The following is a 23,562-nucleotide window of genomic DNA, read 5'->3' as shown; positions in this document are numbered from 1 at the left end:
CTTCTTCTTCTTCATCCTCCTCCTCCTTTTCCTCTCCTTTTTCTTTTTATTCGTCTACTCTTGGTATCTCTCTAGTTCTATTCGCTAAGAAAATCGTTTGCGTTTTATTCGCGTGCGCGAACCATTGTAACGTAACATAGTCGACACACACGCAGCTGAGTTTGATAATTGTGTAGCGGTAATGCATGATTTCCCACGTGGCACGATGCGTGTTCAACTATTCTTCTCTTCTTATTTTACACCGGTTATAATATTCCGTTCTTATTCCTTTCATCTTTGACCTTTATACTTTCTCTCTGTTTATTTCGTCCACTGGACAAATTCATACCAGCCAGGGTGTATCATAAATGGAACGAAATTCGCAGCTGTCGATCTAGGTTTCTTTTTCTTCTTCTTCTTCTTCTTCTTCTTCTTCTTCTTCTTCTTCTTCTTCTTCTTCTTCTTCTTCTTCTTCTTCTTCTGCTGCTCCGTCGTTCTAGCAACAGCTGCAACTGCGTTAACGTCGGACATGTGCCAGCTCATATCAGAACATACGATCGTTTTCCGATGAGGCACGATGTGCCACGACATATACAGTCGATAGCTTTCGTCGCTAGAACGAACGGACTTTATCGAGAAACGTTTGTCAGATCGTGGCTTGAAACGACACGTCGCGTGTTAATAAACACACGCGTCAAAGATGCGTCAACCTACTCGTTTACTTCTGACTGACGCATAAAAGCCGACTCTCAAAATCGATCCGATCATCGGAAATATCTCATAATGTCAAACCTGTAACGTCAGTTACTTTTTATATATATATATATATATATATATATATATATATATAAAACACACACACATACACACACACACACATATATATATATATATATATAACAAAGTGCAACGGCCGTGAACTTGGATATTGGAATATGCCACTGACTGAATTTGGAAAAATACAAAATTTGAAACGAGTCCGTATCGAATAGTACGGTGAACGTGGCTCGTATAAAAATATTGCATTTGGTCTGAGTAAAACTTTTTATTACGATATCTTGTCGAAACTCGATCAATCGTTTTTGAACTCCATCGCAGTAACGCGTTGTCATAGTTGATCGACGTTTTCTAGTTTCCCAAGAGTAAAAGACCAGAACGAAACGACGCGAAGTAGGTTACGGAATTGGACGTTTCCGCGACAAAGAGAACTCCAATAGCATCAGCTTCGAATTTCATCGAGCGTTAGCCGAGCTAACTTCAGTTACGATGGAGTTACGTTTTATCGCGATGGGATGAGGAGGTTGGGGCAGGAGGGGGAGAAATGAAAAAAGAAATAAACAAATCGAATGTGTTTGAACCGTCTTCTCGTTTTCAAAAAGAAAAACGCGGCAGAATATTTGGATCGATTTTTTAGCTTTTACGTTGATTTAAGGTATATAAATTGATCCATTTGAAAGGATAATCTGAGATAACCATATATCGTTCTGATGAAACATTTATTCGAATTGCTGGATTAATCCCTTGTTTCGCGAACGAAACGACCAGTCGACCGTCCTTTTGAGATACTCGATCTTAATAATCCCCTTAACGTAGCTGTCTCGCACCATTTTCAAATTCCTCTCCCCCAACCTTTTTCTCGTACCTTTTTCTTTTTCTCAATTCGCTGTCTTTATCGCTATCAGAAAACTGCGAATACTTTCTTAGATACGTTATATCGTTTCGGAATAATCGCGACGATAACCCGTTACGAGATAAGACAAGGAGAAATAAGAAAAGTAGGAATAAAAACGTATACGATTCGCAGTTAGTTTGTAAAGGAGAAAAATAAAAAGAAAAAAGAGAGAGAGAGAGAGAAAGATATATATATATATATATATAAAAGAAAAGAAGATAGCTAGAAGTCGTGATCTTGGTGCACGAAAGAACGTTCTTCTTAAAATTGTTGCCATCCTCGAGGAATAGAATACTTATATACCGAATGTAGAGGAGGGGATAGATGTGCAGTGTACAGAGGGATGGAAACAGTCGTCTACTTCGAAATGAAACGGCCGGTTCTCAACCCGTTTTTGTCGCAAAATCGTAGTAGTGTCGTCGTTTTAAAGAAGAGTCACGTAATCGGAAACGATTTACTTCCGTGTCTCTCAGTCTCGCATCATTCGCGTACGTGCAGAAGCGTAGATGCGATTGGGGGGAAGGGTGGTGCAACATGTATCGAGAAACAAAGGGGTCTGGTAAACCGGGAAGCAGAGAGAGAGAGAGAGAGAGAGAGAGGAACACCACGTCCGAATATATGAATATCCATTAACGAGCCACGAAATATTTAATCGTCCGCGAACGAAAGATTGAATTATTTTACTGCGCAACTTTAAAAAAAAAAAAAAAAAAAAAAAAAAAAAAAAAAAAGAGATAGAAAAAAGAAAAAAAGCGCTTGCCCAAACTTTTCCCTTTCATTTTATTCTCTTTCGTATAATACCATCGCGTATTTTATCGCGTTTTCTCTCATTCTTTAATTTTATTTCTTTCTTTTATTTTTTTATTTCTCTTTTTTCTTTTTTATTTCCAGAATTTATATCGTAGATTTGTGCTCGAAGCAAGTTTATAAGCTGACCTGTTATACGCAATCGTATACCTCAGCGATCAACCCATTAATCGTTTACTCGTTCGAGCTAACTCGGGACCCACTTTTATCCTCGTGGAGTTCAACCACGCGTTTAGATCGTTAGAATCTTCCCTCCCTTCCCCCTCCCCCCCCCACCCGCTCGCCCTTGAACAACCCAACTCGAAAATCAAGAGAAAGTACAATTCTCTAGGTCACATTAAAACTCTATGAAAAAAAAATGGCCGCGATCTTTTGTCAACAGTATTCGAATTTCGAAGTTCGACTAGGTACGTGCATAATAATTCTTAACCTTTTCGAGAAGGTTAACGTATTCTACTTGAGGACGAGGACGGATCGTAAGAACGAGACGGTTCTTCGACGGTCATTACGAGTGTTTCTTTGAGTTAAAGAAAAATCTTCTTTGTCGAGAAAGAAAGAGGAAAGATAAAAACGATCGCCGGGCAAGTTAGTCGTCGTAAAGTTGTTCCAATTCGAAAGGAACGACTTCTTTCGAGGATAAAGAATGTGTGTGTATATGTGTGTATGTGTGTGTGTACGGGAGTTAAGTGCACCATTTTCTATCGCCGAAGCAATTACGAATAACAAAGACGAGAGAATAAAAGAAAGGTGCTTCTTTAAAGTTTCTTTTTAAAGCTGCTGCTTGCTTAATTACATTATCGTCAAGCAGACTCGATTCGTTGTAATTCATTTAAAGTGGCTACTGTCGCTATCGTTTTCGGTAGAGAACGCGTGAATGAATGAGAAAAAAAAAGGAGAGGGGGGGGGGGAAGTAGGGAGAGAAGCATTCGTTTCACTCCGAGATTCTTCGAACTCGTCGTGGTTGTCGAAAAAGAAAAAAAGTAAAAGAAAAAGAGAAAAGAAAAAAAAAAGGGCGGACGAGATTTCTCGTATGGAAAATTGCGGAATATTCGTTAACGAGCAGCTGGAGTCGGTGTTTGTTCTTTTGTTGACGCCGACAATGACGATGACGGCTAGGATGACGTCGACAATGACATGGATGGTTCGTTCGCTCGTTGAGTCCTCGCGCATTTCCGCATAATCTTTCGTTGAAAACTCGCGAGATCGTAAAAATATGCGACGAAAATATAAAGCCGGCGGCGGCGGCGGCGGCGGCGACGACGACGACGGCGACGACGACAACTACGACAATGGTAGTGGTTGTGGTGATGATGGTGATGGTGGTAGTGATGGTGGTGGTGGTGATGGTTATGGTGGTGGCGGCGGCGGCATGTCTGTACCGTTCGTTTGGTCGGTCGTCGCACGCCTACGCGACATACCAACAAACTCGACTCGTGTGAGTGATTATCCTTAGTCGCGAGGAACCGTCATAATACACGCTGATAATTGCGAGAGGCATAATGAGAGCAGGCATTAATGTCCTTCAATTCTTTGGTATCGCAACTACGCTCAGCTCGTTAGATTAATCAGAATACGAGAGAAACTCGACGATCCTTCTCTGCTCTTTTTCTTTCTTTCTCTTTTTAGTTATATACAAACTAAATGCAAGAGAAAGAGAGAAAGAGAGGGAGAGAGAGAAAAAATAGAGAGAAGTCGAGCGAGAGAAAAAGAGAGAAAAGAACTGGAAGAAATTAAGAGGCTGTCTACGAGAGAATATAGGAAGAAAGTAAAGAAAGAAAGAGGATTGAGGGCTCGAACTAAAAGGAAAATTCTTTTGGAGTCCGCGCACCATCACCACCACCACCACCACGCTTTGAATCGAAGCGCCTTTCATTCTCATTCCCGCCCTCTTTTCACGAGCACCGATGCGATCCTCTTCTTCCGTATTACCACCTTCTTCTTGCTTATCCAAAAAGAAGAAGAAAAAAAAAAAAAAAAAAAACGAAGACTCATTTTTCATATGAAAACAAGGATAATATCGGCTTCTCGGTTATGCATCTTTCTTAAAAACTTCATCTCGAAATTAATCGAGATCGAGGGAAAATTATTTAAAAGATATGGACGCGTTGTCGGACACGCAAAGTTTGTAAAAAAAAAAAAAAAAAAAAAAAAAAAAGAAGAAAAGAAAAGAAAAAAAAAAGTGGACGACACGTGCGTGCTCGCGCAATACAACGTTGTATTCTCTTTCTTTCTATCTCTATCTCTCTTCCGTTCACTGTCTACCCCTCTAACGAAGAAAAATGGAAGAAGTCTTGGACACGCGACGTCTCGGTAACAAGGCGTGTTTTACGAGATACGATTAGGACACCGTATTTTTACGTACTCGTTGCTCGGACATTCGATGAACATATACATACGTTGTGTTCGTTCGATCAACCGATAACAACAAAGAGAACGTTCGTAGACTGTTTGTACTTACTATCCGCGTACAAAGCAAGATCACGAGGAGTATAATCGCATTGATTGGTTTACCGCGAGAAATAAATTTCGTTCTGCTCGCTAGCGAAACTCGAGAACTCGTTTCGTTCCGTAAGTTAAAGCACGCGTCAGTATGTAACGTCGAGAAAAGTAAAGAAAAGAAAATAAATACAAGGGCGAATATTTGCAAAATATTACGTCGATATGTACGCTGGAACGCAGACGCGAGGAAAAATAAAACGCAAAGAAAATTACTCCAGCTCGTATATTTTACTCCTTTCCCTTTGTAATGCTAATTCTACTTAGCCGAATCCTAGAATCGTGAACTTCCGTGGTAAATATTAAACGGGATTAACAAAAATTAGATAAGCGCAAGAAGTGCAATGGTATCGCGGTAGTATGTGCATGTCGTTAAAGGATTCGTGGATGGTAGTAGGATGATGAAATTAAAAAAAAAAAAAAAAAAAAGAAAAAAAAGAAAAATATAAAGAGGAAAAGAGATGAGTCTCTTATTCTCTCTTTCTCTCTTTTGAGGCTTTCTCTCTAGACGCAATCTAAAATCAACGTACATATATATATATATACATGCATACATATATACATATTCGCGTATATACGAGCTCGTCAATATTATCAAATTTTCGTACGACTCCTCTGGATCTCGTTGAAATTGCAAGGTTCGTCGTTCGTCCGACCGACATTTAACGCGGAATCGAGTAACCTACTTCTGACAAACGCAGGAATCGCGTCACATAGCGAACGAGAAATCTCTGATAACGGAGCAACGTATTTTGGCGCTTGAAATTGGTCACAATATCGTACTCGCTTGCACCTTCGTGAAAGCTTTGTCTCACGCGAGATTAAAAGCTTTGTCGTTGTTTGTCGGGAGAGTTTTACGAGAAATTTTCACGTGTCATTGATTCCACGTGATACTCTCCCGTTTATCGCGAGACAATGTCTATCAATATACGGATGTTATCTTCCTTTCGACGTACATACATACGTACGTACGTACGTACGTTACCAATAATGCTCGCTCGAATCCCAGGAGAATGAACTTCCATCCTCGATAATATTATGCCAACGAAGATACACACACTTAGGTATTGCGCAATGCGATAACGATTCGCTTAATTCGAAGGTTTCTACGTCTCGTATTATTGTTATTGAAAATAGATCTGAAACGTGTTCTCGCGTATGATCACAAAGAGTCGTCGAATTTCCTCCTTCTCTCGCACGATTAATTACGACGAAAACTTTATCACTTTTATATCTTTCCAGAGAAGAAATATCGTCAGACTGGCCGAGCCCGAAAGAGAACGCCTGACGCAAGAGTCTCGCGATGATATCTTACGTTACCGTAAGTTTTCCTCGTTCTAATTGGATTTTGACGATCGACCGAAGAGGAATCGAAGTGGGAACTCCTTAAACTTAATCGGTCCATGGATCTCTCTTTGAAGAATCGGAAAACGAGGGATGCTAAGAGCAGTGGAAAAATCGGAAAGAATGAGATTTTCCAAGAAATATGACCGACAGAATAACGTAGTATTGCTCGTGGCGGCTCTTTGACGTACGCCACGAAACGCTAAGGACTGATAAAGATTCAAAAAGAGAAATAAAAAGATAAAGAAAAATTTGATCTTCGAGATAGGAGAAAACTCTTTTCGTAGCGTTACTCGGTTCTTTATGGATCCGTCTCGGTTCGGACACACAATGTAAAGAAAGCAGCTAGGAAAGTGAAGGAAGAGAAGGGCGAGAGAGAGAGAGAGAGAGAGAGAGAGAGAGAGAGAGAGAGAAAGAGAGAGAGAGGAAGGAAGGAAGGAAGGAAGGTAGGGGCACAAAATGGGAGCAGCGAAATTCGTGCTCGGTAGTGCGATTCTCGGACTCTTTTGGAGCTGTTTGCTGATGAAAGGTGTCCTGACGAATTCGACGAACAGGTGCGACTATTCGCCCTGCTCCTGCGATCACTACGGCAGGTTGACCTGCGACTGCAAAGAGGAAGGAGAGGTAAGGTTCTTTTCTCGGCTCGAGAGAAAATAAATTCTTATCGAATCCATTGATTTAGCCAAAAAACAATAATTCGTGAAACATTATAAAAATTATATATATATATATATATATATATATATATATATATATATTATATATACATATATATATATATATCGAAATGGGAAGTGACGAAAAAAGATCGTCAGTTCAATTAAAGAAAATAAAAAAGGACCGAAGGAAATGAAATTTGTTCAAAAGTAAATTTCTCATAAATGAATACCTCTCATGTCGTTCTTATTTAAGTCGATTTGTCTCAACAATTTCATTTCCTCGTATCCTCTCGTTTAGTTTCTTTGCATCTGTCACCACTTTCCCTTCGATTCTTTCGAACCATTTCTTCCTCTGCTTATCTCTCCTTCTCTCCCTTTTCCTTCCAAAAGAGAATCCATTCAAGAAACCGCGATCCTATCTCATGAAAAATCTCGAATACGACGCAAACTCCAGTTGGACTCCGAGTGCTTTGTTCCCCGTGAACGTTTATCCCAACCCCGAATTATCGGAATCTAGATAAGGGTATAAATAGGATCCCTAAAGAAACGAAAACATCCTTTCTTCTCTGATACTCCACCCACACTTTTACACCTTCCCCTTCATAACTCAGGCAAAATTTCTCGGTTATATTCAAAGAAAATTCAACGGGAAATCACATTTCCCCGTTTGCGAAGAACTTTCAATGATTAAATATTAGAACAACGTAATACGTAATGTTCATTTTCGAAAGCGAACTGCTTTTAAAAGATTCAACGTTATAAAACTAGAAACCAAGAGCTTGTAACTGAGGAAAATGTGAGTAAATTGCACAGTGTTCCCTTTCTCTTTCTCTTTCTCTTTCTCTCGCAGGGCTCGACGCTACCCTATACGCTATAAATTAGAACGTGTTTACGCAAATCGCGGGGCCGACACGAGTGGCAGGTAGGTAAGGTGTGTGCCGAGGGCGTTTTCTTTCCCTTCACCCTTCTACCTCCCTTCCCTTTCCTTTTCCCTTCCCAACCACGTTCTCTTCAGCTCGGCATATAGCCACGTTAGAATATTTATCGCGCCGGACGAATACGTAGCTGTCCCAACGGAAGAAAATTGCTGCGTACGGAGAAAAATAGCAGTACTCGTTGAAGGATCGCGGTCACGAGCTCGTATGGCTACAGCTTTTCCTGCCAAGCCCCGGCAAAGCTTCTCATCGTGGCACTCCAAATATCGTCGTAAAAAGACATTATTATAAGGGGGTGACCGTGTGAAATCGAGGACAAAAAAAAAACGAGGGAAAGCGTCGTGATATTTTAGTTATAATCACGATAAGAGGATAAACGTAAAACGTGTAAAGTATATAAGCGAGATCGATTAATGAAAACGCGGACTTTGTGAGAAAACCATAGTATTCTCTATTAACGCCCTAAGGAAAAAAAGACGCAGCATTAGGTTATTATCATTATCAAGGCAACATAATCTTCATTCTTCAAAAACGTAAACTATCGCACTTCTCCGTCGTGTATCCTACCATCATCGCTATTGTTCGCAACAAAACGTTCTTTGTCTTTTACGTAAAGCGTAACATATGTATATATGTATATATATATATATATATATGCATGTATGTATGCAAGTGCAACGTACAGAGAGGCGTATAATGCAAGCAAAGAACACGTAGAATACACGTGGTGTGCTTTGAAAACGCCGTAAACCCGATCCGTAAAAGCCGTACCCGTGACGAAATGACCGCAAGTGAGGGCAACGTTTTATACTGTAGAAACCAATCGGATTGGACAAAAGCAGACACCCCTTTTTGTTTTATCTTTTTTCTGGTTTTTTTTTCTGGTTTTTTTTCTGGTTTTTTTTTTCTTGCTTCCTTAAAATATTGCACCATCATAGTAATCCACGGTCTCGTTGCGTCGTATCACCGAGTTCATGCGAGAAAACGAATGATATAAATAATTATTAACAACATCTAAATGTATTGAACGAAGAAATGGATCAATAATTTTACTCAATCCAGAAAGATCACATAGGAAATTGGATTGCGTAACAGAATACAGTTCGCAAACTCGTCTTCTGCCGTTTTTTATTTTTCGAACAAAAAAGGAATTTGGTCTCAAATGAAGTAGTTCGCGTCGTAAAAGGATGCCCCAATTCGTCGGTCAACGAACGAACCGTACAATCTAGAAGTTTGAAACGTTTCCATTTCATGAATTACCTACTAACGCTTCGCTTTACAAGAGATGTTTGACTATGACTAGATGCAAGTATAATGGATGCTTGAAAGTACGATGATACGCGCGAATTTATTTCCCTTTGTACTTACCAGTACTTACTAATGTACGTAATATATATATATATATATATATATATATACAAGGATCATATACCGTATGCAAAACGAAAAGGTTATATATAATTTTAACGGGGATGTTTAAAAATCGTTTTGGAAAAATTTTTGGCCGAATAACGTTCGTTCGTTTTGATAAAATTACTCGTTCAAAGGAAAATAAAGAAATGAATATAATATATAATGTATGCGATATATAAACCGCGAAAATTATCGCGGATTCCGCATAATTTAGCAGGACGTATTGTACGCATTGCTAATTTGTCTCCCCCCTCATCGATTTTCGAAAGCATCGAATCCAACCATCTCTTATTTTTTCGCGAACTACCCTCTAATTACTCGATCTCGTTGATCATTCGACTTTGATTTTTATAAAATAGAAAAGAATTACAAAAAGAAAAGAAAAATGAGGGAGAACGTTTAAAAAGGTTTAGAAAAGGTAGCAATAAATTTTCAAGTTTTCAGACTGCTTTCGCGTTTCGCAACGACGAGTTAATGCTTGGAAAACGGGTGAGGTTAATAAAAGAGGCTTTTGTAATCGACCTCGACCGATATTCCCAGTGTTTCCGGATTCCAATAAACTACCGGATGTTGCCACTGTTCGTCCGTGTGCTTGGTAATCATTTAAACTTATCGAATTTCCGTGCTTTAACCAGCACAACAACTCGTATGTATTATCTCTTTTTCGCGAACGAGTTAGGTATAGTATCAACCCATGCGCCATATTCTCTTGCGCAGTCCTAAGATCCTCTTTTGAATAATTGACAAGGACGTAAATAATCGAATGTGCCTTTTAGCGAATGCGGTCTTAAACTTACTCGTCTACCTCATCACAAGGGTCATCAGAAATAAAACCACGGAATTTAGGTGGAATAGAGAGAAAAAGAAAGAGAGAGAGAGAGAGAGAGAGAGAGAGAGAGAGAGAGAAAATTAGAGAGAGAAGAGAAAAATGTAATAGCACGGTGTGAAGAACAATGATAACGCTCTAGAAATATTATTGAGTCGAGATGACCGATAACCAAGGACATCGATAACGAACAATCGACAACGAGAACTCGGTGATCTTTGATTAATAACTTCATACGCGAGATTAATTATTGCCTCTATCGGTTTGCGTTTGAAATCGCGTATGGAAAATGGGTTGATGGAAGAGAAAGATAGAGAAGAGAGAAGGGAGAAGAGAGAAAAGGGAACTGAAGCCGATGAACGTGGCGAGGAGACCGCGATAATGGTCGACGATGGGCAGGACTCTCACGAGCGAATCTGCCCCTACGGGGAAATTGTTTCGTATAAATCCTTTATAGATCGTAAAAGAGCTTTTCGTTCCATTCTCATATCTCTCTTTCTCTTTCTCTTCCTCTGTCCATCTATCTTTCTCTTCATCATCTCGTCCGATAGGTACATTATTCCGCACGAACGTTCGCCCCTCAACGAACGGAGATTTTCGCCGTTTCCGATTCGATCGTTACAACTGAAATGCATTTTCATTTTGTTACACGACGTGAAAGCTTTCGTTGTCATTGTCGTCGTTGTCGTTGTCGTCATCGACGTCGTAGTCGTTGAAGAAAAACTTTTTGATTCGGTATGCATACGAAATGAGAGACAAGCTTAGGAAAAAAGAATGAAAGATAGAGAAAATACAATCGGCAATCAAGAAAATAGGAGGTCGCGGATCTTCGTGTTCTCGACTATGCGTTATGCCGGACGATCGACGTCGCTCATCGAACATCATATCGAAAGGGAATGTTTCGAAATGATAGTAACGAATGATAGTAGTACATCCATCGTGGGAACGTTCCCTGAGAAGGGATAGAAGTAGAAAAAGAAAAGACGACGAGGGTAAAGAAGAACGCGACGCGAGAAGCTTTGGGAACGTTGCTACCGAGCATCGAACTACCTTTCAAAGGAACTCTGCTGGTGTTCCCGATGGGAATCGCTCCGAGTAATCGAGAAGCACACCTTCGACGCGATACTCTCCTCTCTTTTATCCCCTTTCCCCTCTTCTTATTCTCTCTCTCTCTCTCTCTTTCTCATTCTCTCATTCCCTCTTTCCTCGTTTATTCTTCTCTCTTTTTCTTTCTCTTTTTCTCTCTCTCTCTCTCTTCTTCTTCACTTTACTCCGTACGACAAGCGAAAATGTCTGGAGAATACGCGAAACTCACTCGATAAAATTACACGCGACTGCGAGAGGTAGAGAAGAACGAGAAGAATAAAGACGAGACGTTAAAAAAGAATATCTTGCTTCTCTTGTTTCCGGTCTCTCTCTCTCTCTCTCTCTCCCTTATTCTCTTTCTCTTTTTCTCTCCAACGCTTATGTATTTATCGGTGTCCCCGTTCTCTTGTTTTCTCTCTCTCTCTCTCTCTCTCTCTCTCTCTCTCTCTCTTTCTCTTAAGCGTACTCTTTCTGGTTGCCTCTCTCGTGGGAGAGCAAAACTGTTGGGAAATAAAATTCAGATTCCCGGTGCGGCCCTTGAAATTTACGACAATGACCCTGGCCTGTCTGCATCCACCTACCCCCGTACTTACGAATTTGTGCTTCGAGACACCCGGTACACACCTAACGATACGATACTCTTCCACTAACGTTACTTAATGGATCCTTCGCCTTTAACATACGCTTACCTCTTTTACGTTTCAACGAAAATTTCAAAAGCTGTACGACGATAAATACATCACCCACGCTCGTTGTTTCTTTCTCAAGAGAGTAAGAGAGAAAAATATTAGTGAGACGAGGGGGAGGACGAGGGAGTAAAAGAGAGGGAGAAGGAGAAAAAGGAGCGACGCGGCACGGCACGGCACAGCACGGCAGAGAGAGGGAAAGGGGAAGAGGATTCACGGACGTTGAATTAATTAATGAAATCCACGAGCACAAATTTTTTTGAAAGGAAAATCCATAACGGTTAGAATTTGCGCTCGCTCGGATATTGTACGACGAGAACTAGCCAAGAACAATGCGGAAAGAACAAAGGTCGAAACGAGCCAGGAAGGGACACACGAGCATCCACGAGAGAAAAAGAGAGATTGCACCGGATCAAGATGGTAATGCGTAGAAACTACGGTGCTTGCAAACAAGAAAGGGAAAGAAAGAAGAAGAAAAAAAAAGAAGAACAAAAAAAAAAGAACGAGAGAAGCACAAAGGTTTCGTTTTCATCGAGAGACGTACTGCATAGAGCTGCGTCTTTTATTCCGCACTCTGTACGTTCTCTCTTTCTTTCTCTCTCTCTTTCCTCCCATTGAAAACACTCTCTAGATCTTCTTTCTCCGTCATAGTAACCCACGACCGTTCTCCGTTTCGTCTACTACTACGGCATTCATACATCGTTTTAACGTATCTGTCTTCTTATCCATTTCATTCTCATTTTCCTTTCGCGACTGGTCACTTTCTATTTCTTTTTCTTTAATTTTCAAATTTCCCCGATATCGTTTTTACGCAAAATGTTCTTGACCTCTACGCGAGAACGTAGAAATAAGATTATACTTTAATATAAAAAATCGTAAGAAGGAAAAGGATTATGAAGAAGAATGTAGGATGAGAAATTTGAACGTCTTTCTTTCGAGAAAAAGAAAGAAGAGATAAATGAGAGAGAGAGAGAGAGAGAGAGAGAGAAAGAGAAAGAGGACAGGAAATACGGTCAGTCCTCGTTTTGCTAGTACATATTTCAAGTGTTACACTGGATACCCGAGACTTTCTTATAGCGTCTTCTCGGCTAAAGACAAAAACAATAAAAAAGAAAAATAAAAAAGAAATAAAAAAAAGAAAAAAAATGATCCGACAAGTCGAGTATAATAATTCGTTAGACCATTCGCTAATCCGATTTCTTGTAGTAAACTTGTGTCGTAGGTTCGCGTTACAAAGAGCAACAACGATAGAAGCGGATAGAATAGAAGCCTTCTCTAGAAACGATCGATTATCGAGCCCTGTTGGTGCGATAAACGCTTACCGGGAATCACGAACGTGCGTTTACGTACGTTAGCACGCATGAGAATGATATATCGGAAACGCCGTGTATTATAGTGTGTGTGTATATATATATACGCAGAAAGCGAAAGAGAGACAACACCAACTGACTACCCACGCGCATAATCCGATATCGAGATATCGGCTCCTTTGTCGATGGATTAATCGTGCTGGAAGTATGCGAGGAATGTTCCTTCTTGACCGATTGTTTGACAAACATGGTATTCGAAGTGGCAGTCGACTAAAACCAACTCTTTACGAGAGTAAGCCCCAAGAGACTTTACTCTAGGAACTCTTAATGAAATGTGATCTCTTCGATACTGTGTACCCCATAAAGGGAAAAGAAAAAGTAGGAAGAAAAAGAAAAAGTAGAAGAAAAGAAGAACACTCGAGTTCAGGTTTACCTGTTCTGAAGCACCTGACTTTCCGTGTTACGGCTGATCGAATAAATCTGTTATTCGTTCGAGTGTTAACTCGACTTCAAATAAATTTTAAATTGTTCTAGTTGGATACGATTCGATCATCAATTTTAACATTCATGATCGTTGGTACACGTGAAAGAAAAAGTAAAATCCCGATTACTCGCAATACCATTAAAAATGCATTATTATAGATATGACAGAAAGTTGTGTCGAGGAAATATCAGATAGCAATAAATGTTAATTTCTTATCCGATTATATGATAACATTTTACTTGCGTAAATTGATGCGGTATACGTTAATAGGGAAGGAGCGCACACGTCGCTAACAATTAGGGTAGTTAGTCTTCTAATTATGGCTATTCGACCCTTATTAAGAGGCCTCAGATCCGACGTATCGGATTGTACCAAATCGAGTGTAAACTACCCTTTTCATTCTTTTCTCGTTAAAAGAAACAAAAAACGAGATAGATAGATAGAGAATGGAAAAGAGAGAAAGAAAATTGACAGATCCTCAATCGAATCTCCTTTGAAAGTTAAACCCTATCGATAACCCGTGATTTTTCTGTAAAACATTTCTTGACAAAAGTTATTTCTGTTTCAGGAATTGATACTGAGCACGGAAAGCGACAGGAAGTTGAGTCCGCACACAAGCCGGATAGTCGTGAGCAATTGCTCGTCCGTGATCGTAGCAAACTCGAGTTTGACATCGATGGCTGGTCTACGATCTGTGGATCTGGTGAACGTGGCAAATCTCAGCCTAGTCCGGCATAGCTTCAAACTTTCGCTTAGCAGCGCGCGCACAAGGATATCCGTAAGGAACTGCAGCATCGACGTGCTTCCTAGTTTCGTGTTTGGTGGCGACGTGGAAGCGATAAGCTTCGAGAACGTGAGGATAGGTCAGTTGAGCGCATTCGCCTTCGCGAATCTCTTTCACACGGATACCCTCAGGCTGGAGAATTGTCAGATCGAGAGTACGGAGGCGCAATCCTTCAAGAAGTTCGACGTGGGATACTTGCACGTGATCGGTGGTAGTTTCGGAGAGCAAGTACCGAGCCGTACTATGAACGACATTGAGGTACACCACAAGTTCATGCTTGACGGTGTCAAAATGGGTATGGTAAGGAGCGAGGCATTCATAGTTCGAAGTCCACGTACCGTTGCGATTCAAAACTGTTTGATCAATGGTCTCGAGAGCGAAGCCTTTGATGTAACGGCCCGAGGAGCCGTAATAATAAAGAATAACACCTTCGGTAGTCTAGCCGTTGGCGCGTTTCTCGGTATACGAGCGGATCCAGAAACGAGGCCACCACCGGCTTCCTCCTCTTCTGCGAATCTACACGACCTCATATTTAAGAACAATAGCATGTCTACGTTCGAGGAAGGCTCACTGATGTTCGATCGTTCGAGCTTTCGTCCAGAACTCGACGATCTCTTGGTAAAACAGCCCTGCGATTGCAAGATGTTACCATTGTGGAGGAATAATGTTCTAAATTACACAAACATATATTCGAGATTCTACATGCGACAAAACGCGGTGATGCCACCGATTTTACCATCCCAAGATTCGATCGAAACTCCAGAAACTTTTCTCTTCTGTGTGGACGGCCACACAGAGGACGCGACTACAGCGAGCTTTAGCGATTACGAGGCACGACATTGCTCTCTCGGTGGATCAATGCTCGTACTTATACTCGTCATAGTCGGAATTCTCGTTACCCTTCTCATCCTTGCGTGTCTGATCGTCTGGTGTTGCAAAAGACGACGTAGGAATGATAGAAAACGATGGATGAGCGTGCCAACTAACGCACCGGATGTCGTCTCGAAGAAGAACGGTGTAATCGGTAGAGAAACGGCCACGTCGGGTACACCGGTAGACAGCAGAATAACTATGGTCGTGCCTGATGGGAGACTTTACAGGGAAACTGAGTTTCACGTAATCGTCGAAAAGGCCGAACCCTTGACCACGGAATTGTAACGAGAAGCCTCGTACGACTCGACGCGTTCCACGAACGATCGAATTCATCATTTCGAGGATCATCAAAGTAAAATGGAACCGTCGGGCTCGTCTTCTATCCCCACCACTACCACCACCACCACCACCACCAATACTTCCTGTCGTTTTCGAGTGTACAAGCTTTGATACGACGTATCGTAGAAGAAAATAAAGAAGTAAATAACAACGATAAAGAAGAGACGAACGTTGTTGAGCATGTGTTTGTGCGCGTACTTTTCTTCCTTCTCATTTAAATGATTTAGGAAAGAAACAAAGGAAAAAACAAAAAAACAAAAAAAAAGAAGAACACGGAACGTTTTCGATAAACGCTATCGTACCTCTTTGCGGGTTCCTCAAACTTTTTTCACGTTTACGTACGTGTATTATTACGCGATAAACAAAAAGATATCTATATGTATAAGTCGATAATGAGATAAGCGTTCTGCGATGAAAAAAAAACAAACTATAATGTCCTTGACGTAATCCTACGTCCTGGAATAACGATCAATGTCAAAACTCTATTCACTCTCGAATTCATTTAGTCGAGTATTCTCTATTAGTACAAGACAAGTTCGTAAGCTTCCGATTAACATATCACCAAAAGCACGAGTACCGATTATCCGAGCGTGTCCTTCTCATTCCTTCGATCTCCTCCCTCTTATTGTTTTCTCTCTTTCTTTCTTACTTATTCACTTAGTATGAGGCGGTCACGTTCCTCTCGGCGATAAAGAGATTTCCGATCGAGGTCACGAGGACGGTTAATCGGTCGTCGTTGCTAGTTAAGTTTATATCGTTAGGTAGCTTTCGAGAGGCGGTTGGTTATCTACGAAGAAGACGACGAACCACATTCAAGTTGTACAAGAAAACAGTGAGATGTGTTTCTTCATTTGATATTCCATTTGTAACTTTCAAAGGCACGAATTCGTCCCGATTGAACGAAGGAACGAACAAAAGATGGAACGAAGGAAGGACCACCGCTAAAATCTTTCACTAACTTAATCTCTCGTAATTTTTCATTCGATTTTTAATTCTAAAGATATCCCAGTCAGAATTATTAAATGTACAATTCACGAAAAGATCCACGAACCATTTCACATACAAACACTGCCTACACATGTATTCTCCATGGAAACAGATTAACGTAGAAAAAACTCGAAAAATAAATTCACCTAAAATTGTTCCTCTTCCAAGATTCAATAACGTTATAAATGCCGAAATAAAATCTCATTTGTTTTCATTGAATAATTAAATAAGCAAGCCATATTAAAGTCGCTTAAATATTCTCGAGACCAAAGACTCGAGAGAAGATAATAAAGAAGATAGGGAAAATAGGAAGCACTATTTTCGAGGAATTAATTCGTAAAAATGACACTCGAAGATGCGAATTCGTATTAAAAGAAGATCCTAATAAGATCAACCGGTAAAAAGAAAAAAGATGTTGATTCTTTTAGGCTTGTAAAAGCTATCATCTGATACTTGGGCGAGAATCCATGCATTATTAATGCGCACTCGTCCCTTTGTAACGATATTCCAGAGGTAGTTTCTCTTAGCCTGAAGCGATATCACGCGCAGAAATTGGGCCTCGAAGCTTCCGAGATTATTGTGTGCGACGACCTTCGTCGAGTCGTTACCTTGAGCCTTGAGGAAATCTCAAGATAGATATACTATTAACGTCAGTTGCGAGCATGAACATTGCTCCAACTTGGAGTACATGTGCGCGCATGTTAGAACCTATGCGAGTATACGTCTAGCGATTATCGCTTTTTGGCGAGAATTAAGTTTTCTAATGACCGTTTAGTTGTAATTATCGTGAAACTGTGATATACCGACAGCTGACTATGTAATTTGTTTTACATCGAGCGACGTATGATCGACGATGAAGAATAAAGATCACGCTAAATACATAAGCGATAAATGAGTTGAGATTATATTTAAACCGGACACGTTAGAGCTCGCGCATAACTATAAGAGACCTGCCTGGTACGATAAGAATAACACGTCGGATCGATGATAACAGGCGTTAATTATCGTAGACACGATCCAGAACGAGTTTTTTTATCTTTTTCTTTTTTCTTTCTTTCTCTTTACTTCTTCTTCTTCTTTTTTTTTTTTTTTTTTTTTTTTTTTTTTTTTTTTTTCAATGACTACATTGTCGTACGTCATCCCAAGACGGAAAATTAATACGTCGACTTGGATTTATTACGTATCAACAATTCGCAAACTTTCCATACCTCGCATGGATATTCGCATCTAATATTTACTCAACAAGACGAGATTGCGCGATTATGAAGCTGTCAGAGACGCGTGTTTCTCTCGTTAGATGAGTCACTACTCATGCTACAGTACGCGGCATTAACGCCAAAGGCGAGAGTAATTATTCTAAATAATTCTAAGACGACATTGTGTTCCTTGATACTCATTTCATATAGTAACCTACAATAACGAATAGATTACTGTCACTGATCGTTTAAAAATATATTTTCTACTTTTCGAAACGGAATAATAACGAGCCCGAGATATATAAAATCTTCTTGCATTACATCTTTCTAGTTCTTCATTTTTCTTAATTTTATCGAATCGATTGATTTTTGTTAAACTTACCTGAAGGGAAGAACTCCATCGAGAGCTTGAGATACCGTTGGCGGTGATGATAAAGCAAATCCTCGTCCGAGTAAGATCGAATGTACGGAGAATATCCGCTTCGCTGTTTCTTGCATAGTCTCGAAGTCGTTCTGTACTTCCTCCGCTGTAAACAAACGCATAAAATGTAAAATAAGAAAATTTATTACATTTTATTCAAAACAAAAAAGTAAGATAATAATATTTTTCATAAACCCACCTGACACAGGTGGTAAAATAAGATTTTTCTTCATTAAACTGGCGCTACATGCTCCACCAAGAAATGATAGTTCAATTTCTAAATTTTTCAAACCATTTCCAGATGTAATCCAATCATAACCGATGACCAAACACTTGAAGCCGTATGTATTTGATCTTTCGTTTTTCATATAATCGGATGCAGTTTCCAAAGAAAATATTACTTCGTTTCCTAGAAAATATTATTCAATTTAAGATTGTAGAATGTAACTAAAAATTAAATTTAACATTTTTATTTTAATATATGTTACCTGGTAATACAATTGCATTTTGTGGCCATTGACTTTGCACATTACTCATTTTATGTAATACCGGCCAATATAACAAAGTGTCTTCCGACACAGTGTTTCCATGTGTACTAAAAAAGAATAGATAAAAGAATGTCGTTAAAAAAAAAATAATAATAACAACAAAAACAAATGATTAGACTCGCATATAAATGATATAATTTTTTTTTGTTTTGTTTCTATTTACCCAGCCGAGGCATTTGTAATAACGTTTGGAATGTAAAGTTGTAAATAATCCTCTGGCTGTGACGTTCCACAATCCGAAGTGAATTCGATCGTTAACCATTTTACGGATTCTGGAAAATTAACTTTATAATGTGACACTGCAGAAGGTTTATAGGGATGATCGCTTTCCAGCCAGGTGTAATGATGACTGGTGGTAATAGGTGGAGTAAAATGAGGTTGTGTTTCACTATCTTGCGATAATTGAGATGTTCCCATAATGGATAATAAATTTAAAGCTGCGACGTGAGGAAGCATTTCTTGTATCAAAGTTAATATTTGTACGCCACTCTGAAATCGAAAATGTTTATTATTATTTTGCTTTTATTTAATCATTAAAAAAGAAAATTATAATAAACATTATTTACCCTTGGATCTGATGTTGCTAAAGGACTAATGTGAGCCATCACTAAAGGTAAAAGAGTCGTTACAAAAGTTGCATTACCAAGTACTTCACTGGCAGTAACTTCTTCGGCCCTTTCTCTTGCTAATGCAAATATTTCGTTAGAACGTTGAATAATCGTAGCTGTCATGGCAAGGGTACACTTTCTTGCCTGTACTTCGGCTATCGCTTGACTAGTATGTTGACCATCAGAATCTTGAGGATTTGAAAAATAATAAATGTGTGGTATTTGACCTCTTGTTTGTGTTGTTCCTACGCAAACATGATTAGATAAATATCACGCGAGAAAAAAAAAATAATTTATATTGATGAAGTCGTACCATTGAAACTGAATGAACAGGCCGTGAATGTAAATGTCGTGCCATCTGGTCCTTTGACTACGCTCAAACCGCCATCTCCATTACTAGTACGTCCACCACGATTTCTCAATTTAATAGCATACTTTACGTTTTCCTTGATTGCTACTGGTTTATTGAACTTTATTTCTATTATATCATTGACACAACCTTCTGGCCCAAAGGATCCTCTTGTAAAATCTAAACTAGTCCAACGTTGAGTGTGAGACGGATCGTTTCCAGTATTACTTTGCTGTAAAAAAAAAGAAGAGAGAAAAAAAAAAAGAACAATCAATAATAAATATTATTAAAATAAATAATAAATATATAAAAGAAAATTCGAAATTACATACATCCTCTAATAATTCTAATTCGTATTCGTATACTCCAACACCTCCAAAAATACCAATGCCCGCGATAAAGATCCCTGATCTATCAACGGAGAAGCAAATGGCATCGGGAGAACCATTTCCAGTATTCCAAGATCTCGTTTGACTTGTTCTAGTGAATCTCGAAGGTGTAGTATACATAAGTTTACCATAAGATCCTTGCAATTCGTCTTCGCTTCCATTGGATTGTGCCGCTAATTCAGCGATAACACGGGCGAGTAAATAACAACAGTGCAAAATTAATTCTGATAAAGAATAACTTTTCTCTCTACAAAGATTTTTTTTCACTGGTACCAATACCAAATCTAATAATCTTTCGAGGACTTCGCGAAACGACCAATTCAATATCTCTTTTCCAGAACTTTCCACCTGAGATTTATAACTAATTTGTTCAACGAGAATAGGATATTGATGTGCGTCTGTTGAATTCATCATTAATAAACCAGCATTATCCGAAGGGCTCAATTGTCGTTTTATACCATCACTATTATCCATCGTATTAGTTAAAATTGGAAACGTGCATCTAAGACGAATCGTAGGACTGCAAAGGGAAGCTACAACTGCCGAAAGAAGACGATCTTTCGTGGTTACTCCTTGTTCCTGAAAATATTAAATAATTCGACAATGTTTAAATATATATATATATATTTAAATAAAAAATTATATTTTGTTTATATATGTATGTATGTATGAATGAGACTTACTTTATTTATTTCTGACAATAATTCACATAAAGAAGTCCATTTTAAATATGCCGTTGGATAAAATGCGTGATAACACGATACAAATGTTTTATGACACTCTTCGAGTATACTATTACTCATTTTATTATTTAAACTTTCTGAATCTATAAAATAAAGAAAATTATTATATATTATATATTAAAAAATTAAAATGACATTTATTCATTTCTAACGATATATTTATATCATAAATAAAATAAATAAATAAATAAATAAGTAAAAATAAAAAAAAAACGTACTTTTGTTAGAACGTGTTTTGCCTTTACATTTTGTGCTCAAAGGTACTGAATCGGATAAAATTTGACGTAATAAAGCTCGTACTTCGCCTATGCATTCAGCGAGACGCACAGATTCTGATGGAGTTCTCTTTCCAGCTGTATAAAATGCACGAATTTTTAATATTTTGTTCTTTTTCTTTTTTCTTTTTTTTTTTTTTTTTCCCTTTCATTTTCCTATACACATATTCGAATACATACCTTGATTTGGATAAATTTCATTGGTATATATTCTAAGCAGCCGTAAACTAGCTTTACTAATATAGACTAAACGTTCCATTTCAAGAAACACATGAGACGATGAAGCAATGTGTACTGCTGCATCTGCCAATCCTGCCTTTAATGTATTCCAACTCCATTGAAGAAGAGATATTAAAGATTGAAAACAATCCTGCAATCAATATAGTTTTTGCATTATAAACTTGTAAAAAAGTAAATGTGCACAGTTGCACATTTTCTTTTTTTCTTTTCTTTTTTTTTCATTTTCTAATAGTAAATACATACTTTCGTTACTGTTCTACTAAATTCTCTTTTAAGTATATAAACTGGTCCTATTTGATCTCTTTGTCTATTGGACGTTTGATTTTCTGGTGTTACAACACGATATAATAATTGTGGAATTTGTCCGGCATTAACATCAGTTCCATTATTAGATCTCTTTGATGATTTAAAATAGAATCTGACCCTATATTTATTTTAAATAAAAATTAAATTAATTGCTTCCCATATAACGTAACTTTTTATGTCAAAAAATAATAACTAACTGATCCTCTGCTGTGACCATTCCTTGCCCACTAGATCCACAATCGCTAGATGAACCATCGATTTTTGCCCATGCCACGTACCATCTGTTTGCTTGCAATGCAATAGGTTCATCAAATAAAATTGCATACTTTTGTCTAGGTCCACATTCATATGGTATCTCTTCTGTTTCTGCTAAAAGTTCCCCATCATTTTCTTGATCACCTCCATCAACTCCAATATCAAATAACTATATGAATTAAAAAATTACTATGTAACATATCGTTTAATATTATCTTTATTTAAATATTGTTTCATTACTTTTATCTTTGCTGTGTATTTATCACGACCTCCAAACAAACCATATCCGCCTAATAGTATGTCAGTGTTAGGCATGAATCTAATTGCTTCAATGGAACGACCGGAATAACCCCAACCTCCACCATGATCTAAATAATTATAATTAATTATGAATGGAGATATATAACTTGTTTGTTTATAATTACGATACAACTAATGAATACCTACTTTCAAATCTACTAACAGTGGCAAAATCTTCTCTACTATAGACTTTACCATGAGTCGATTGATCGCATTCATTTTCTTCAACTATAGTTAAATTTTCATCTTGTGCTTGTGTAAGTGTATCCAAGCATGCTAATAAATGCATTGCTGCTTGTGAACGTGTTACAAAACATGTAGGTACTACAGGTAATGCCAAACCAGGACTAAGTATAGAAGCTTCCAATCCTGATATAGTTCTAGCTTCTGTAGATATAATGTTGTACAGGCTTATTTCATTATTCACGGGATTAAAAGTCCAAATAACATTGTACAAAGGATCTAGACATGCTGCATAATTGCTAAAATCCACTTGATCGTTACCACTGTAACTATTGCATGTCCCATCTCTTTTACTTATAACTAAGCATTTAAAAGAGTTTGCATGATCATTTTGATGTGGAAGTAATACTGTAAAAATTTATTACAAATTACACTAAGTATTATACAGATAATTATTATAACAATAACGTTATTAAAGATGATTATACTTATGCAATTCTTATTTGCCATTACAGTGCTTCTTGTTAAACTAATCGAATTAATTTCATCGACTTTTATATATGTTTGATCTCCAGCAGCTCCGATCCATGTTGCACGTCTACCCCATCGGGAACCAATATTCGGAACTATACTCGGAAAGCTTTGCCACGGTTGAGCTTTCTCTGCGCGACGACTAGATTGAGAAGTGATATTTACAGATTCATTTTCGCTAGTTCCTACTGATCTGCCTAATTGTCCTTTCTGTAAATATAGGATATATAAGATTTGAATAAATAAAAATATATTGACACAATTAATATCCGATAGATACCTGATAAGCACCAAATGTATACACTTCGCCGTTTATTGTAAGAACAACAGTATGATTAGATCCAGCAGCGACTTGAGTCGCTAATGTAGGTAATTTAACGTGAACTGGACCAGCATGTGTTACCATATATCCGATACCTAATTGACCATATATATTGCTTCCGAATGTGTATACTTCTCCATTTTGTAAAAGGATCACTGTATCATGTAATATATTTTCAAATATAATTTAAAGTTTTATTACAATATTTTAAAATAC

General features: G+C 38.3%; 2 protein-coding genes across 15 annotated transcripts in view; one reads left to right on the top strand and one right to left on the bottom strand.

Moving 5' to 3' along the window:
• The window catches only part of LOC124947229, an 85,451-nt gene extending 61,902 nt beyond the window's left edge, over positions 1 to 23,549 (top strand). For 5 of the 9 annotated variants that reach the window (XM_047489097.1, XM_047489094.1, XM_047489095.1 and 2 more), the window contains 2 exons: positions 6,197 to 6,922; positions 14,266 to 23,549. In XM_047489097.1, coding sequence (XP_047345053.1) covers positions 6,758 to 6,922; positions 14,266 to 15,639 — 1,539 coding nt within the window. In that variant the 5' untranslated portion in view covers positions 6,197 to 6,757 and the 3' untranslated portion in view covers positions 15,640 to 23,549. Of the gene's footprint in view, positions 1 to 4,911; positions 6,019 to 6,196; positions 6,923 to 14,265 lie in introns of those variants that run through there. The other 4 variants (XR_007100351.1, XR_007100350.1, XM_047489099.1 and 1 more) reach the window with 4 other exon arrangements.
• Positions 1 to 23,562, bottom strand: part of LOC124947222 (E3 ubiquitin-protein ligase MYCBP2) — a 173,524-nt gene that overhangs the window by 145,508 nt on the left and 4,454 nt on the right. For all 6 annotated transcript variants that reach the window (XM_047489066.1, XM_047489067.1, XM_047489070.1 and 3 more), the window contains exons 15-30: positions 23,305 to 23,501; positions 22,982 to 23,234; positions 22,458 to 22,901; positions 22,251 to 22,378; positions 21,953 to 22,179; positions 21,693 to 21,873; positions 21,390 to 21,579; positions 21,153 to 21,287; positions 20,875 to 21,017; positions 20,135 to 20,770; positions 19,767 to 20,034; positions 19,412 to 19,698; positions 19,009 to 19,334; positions 18,786 to 18,892; positions 18,497 to 18,706; positions 18,259 to 18,403 (exon numbers count right to left, since the gene is read on the bottom strand). In XM_047489066.1, the coding sequence (XP_047345022.1) occupies positions 18,259 to 18,403; positions 18,497 to 18,706; positions 18,786 to 18,892; positions 19,009 to 19,334; positions 19,412 to 19,698; positions 19,767 to 20,034; positions 20,135 to 20,770; positions 20,875 to 21,017; positions 21,153 to 21,287; positions 21,390 to 21,579; positions 21,693 to 21,873; positions 21,953 to 22,179; positions 22,251 to 22,378; positions 22,458 to 22,901; positions 22,982 to 23,234; positions 23,305 to 23,501 (3,877 nt within the window). The remainder of the gene's footprint in view (positions 1 to 18,258; positions 18,404 to 18,496; positions 18,707 to 18,785; positions 18,893 to 19,008; positions 19,335 to 19,411; positions 19,699 to 19,766; positions 20,035 to 20,134; positions 20,771 to 20,874; positions 21,018 to 21,152; positions 21,288 to 21,389; positions 21,580 to 21,692; positions 21,874 to 21,952; positions 22,180 to 22,250; positions 22,379 to 22,457; positions 22,902 to 22,981; positions 23,235 to 23,304; positions 23,502 to 23,562) is intronic.

This window comes from Vespa velutina, chromosome 2 (genome assembly GCF_912470025.1).
Source record: "Vespa velutina chromosome 2, iVesVel2.1, whole genome shotgun sequence".
Classification (NCBI taxonomy): domain Eukaryota; kingdom Metazoa; phylum Arthropoda; class Insecta; order Hymenoptera; family Vespidae; genus Vespa; species Vespa velutina.
Note: the sequence above shows the minus strand (reverse complement) of the source record. Positions and strands in the feature narration are given on the sequence as shown.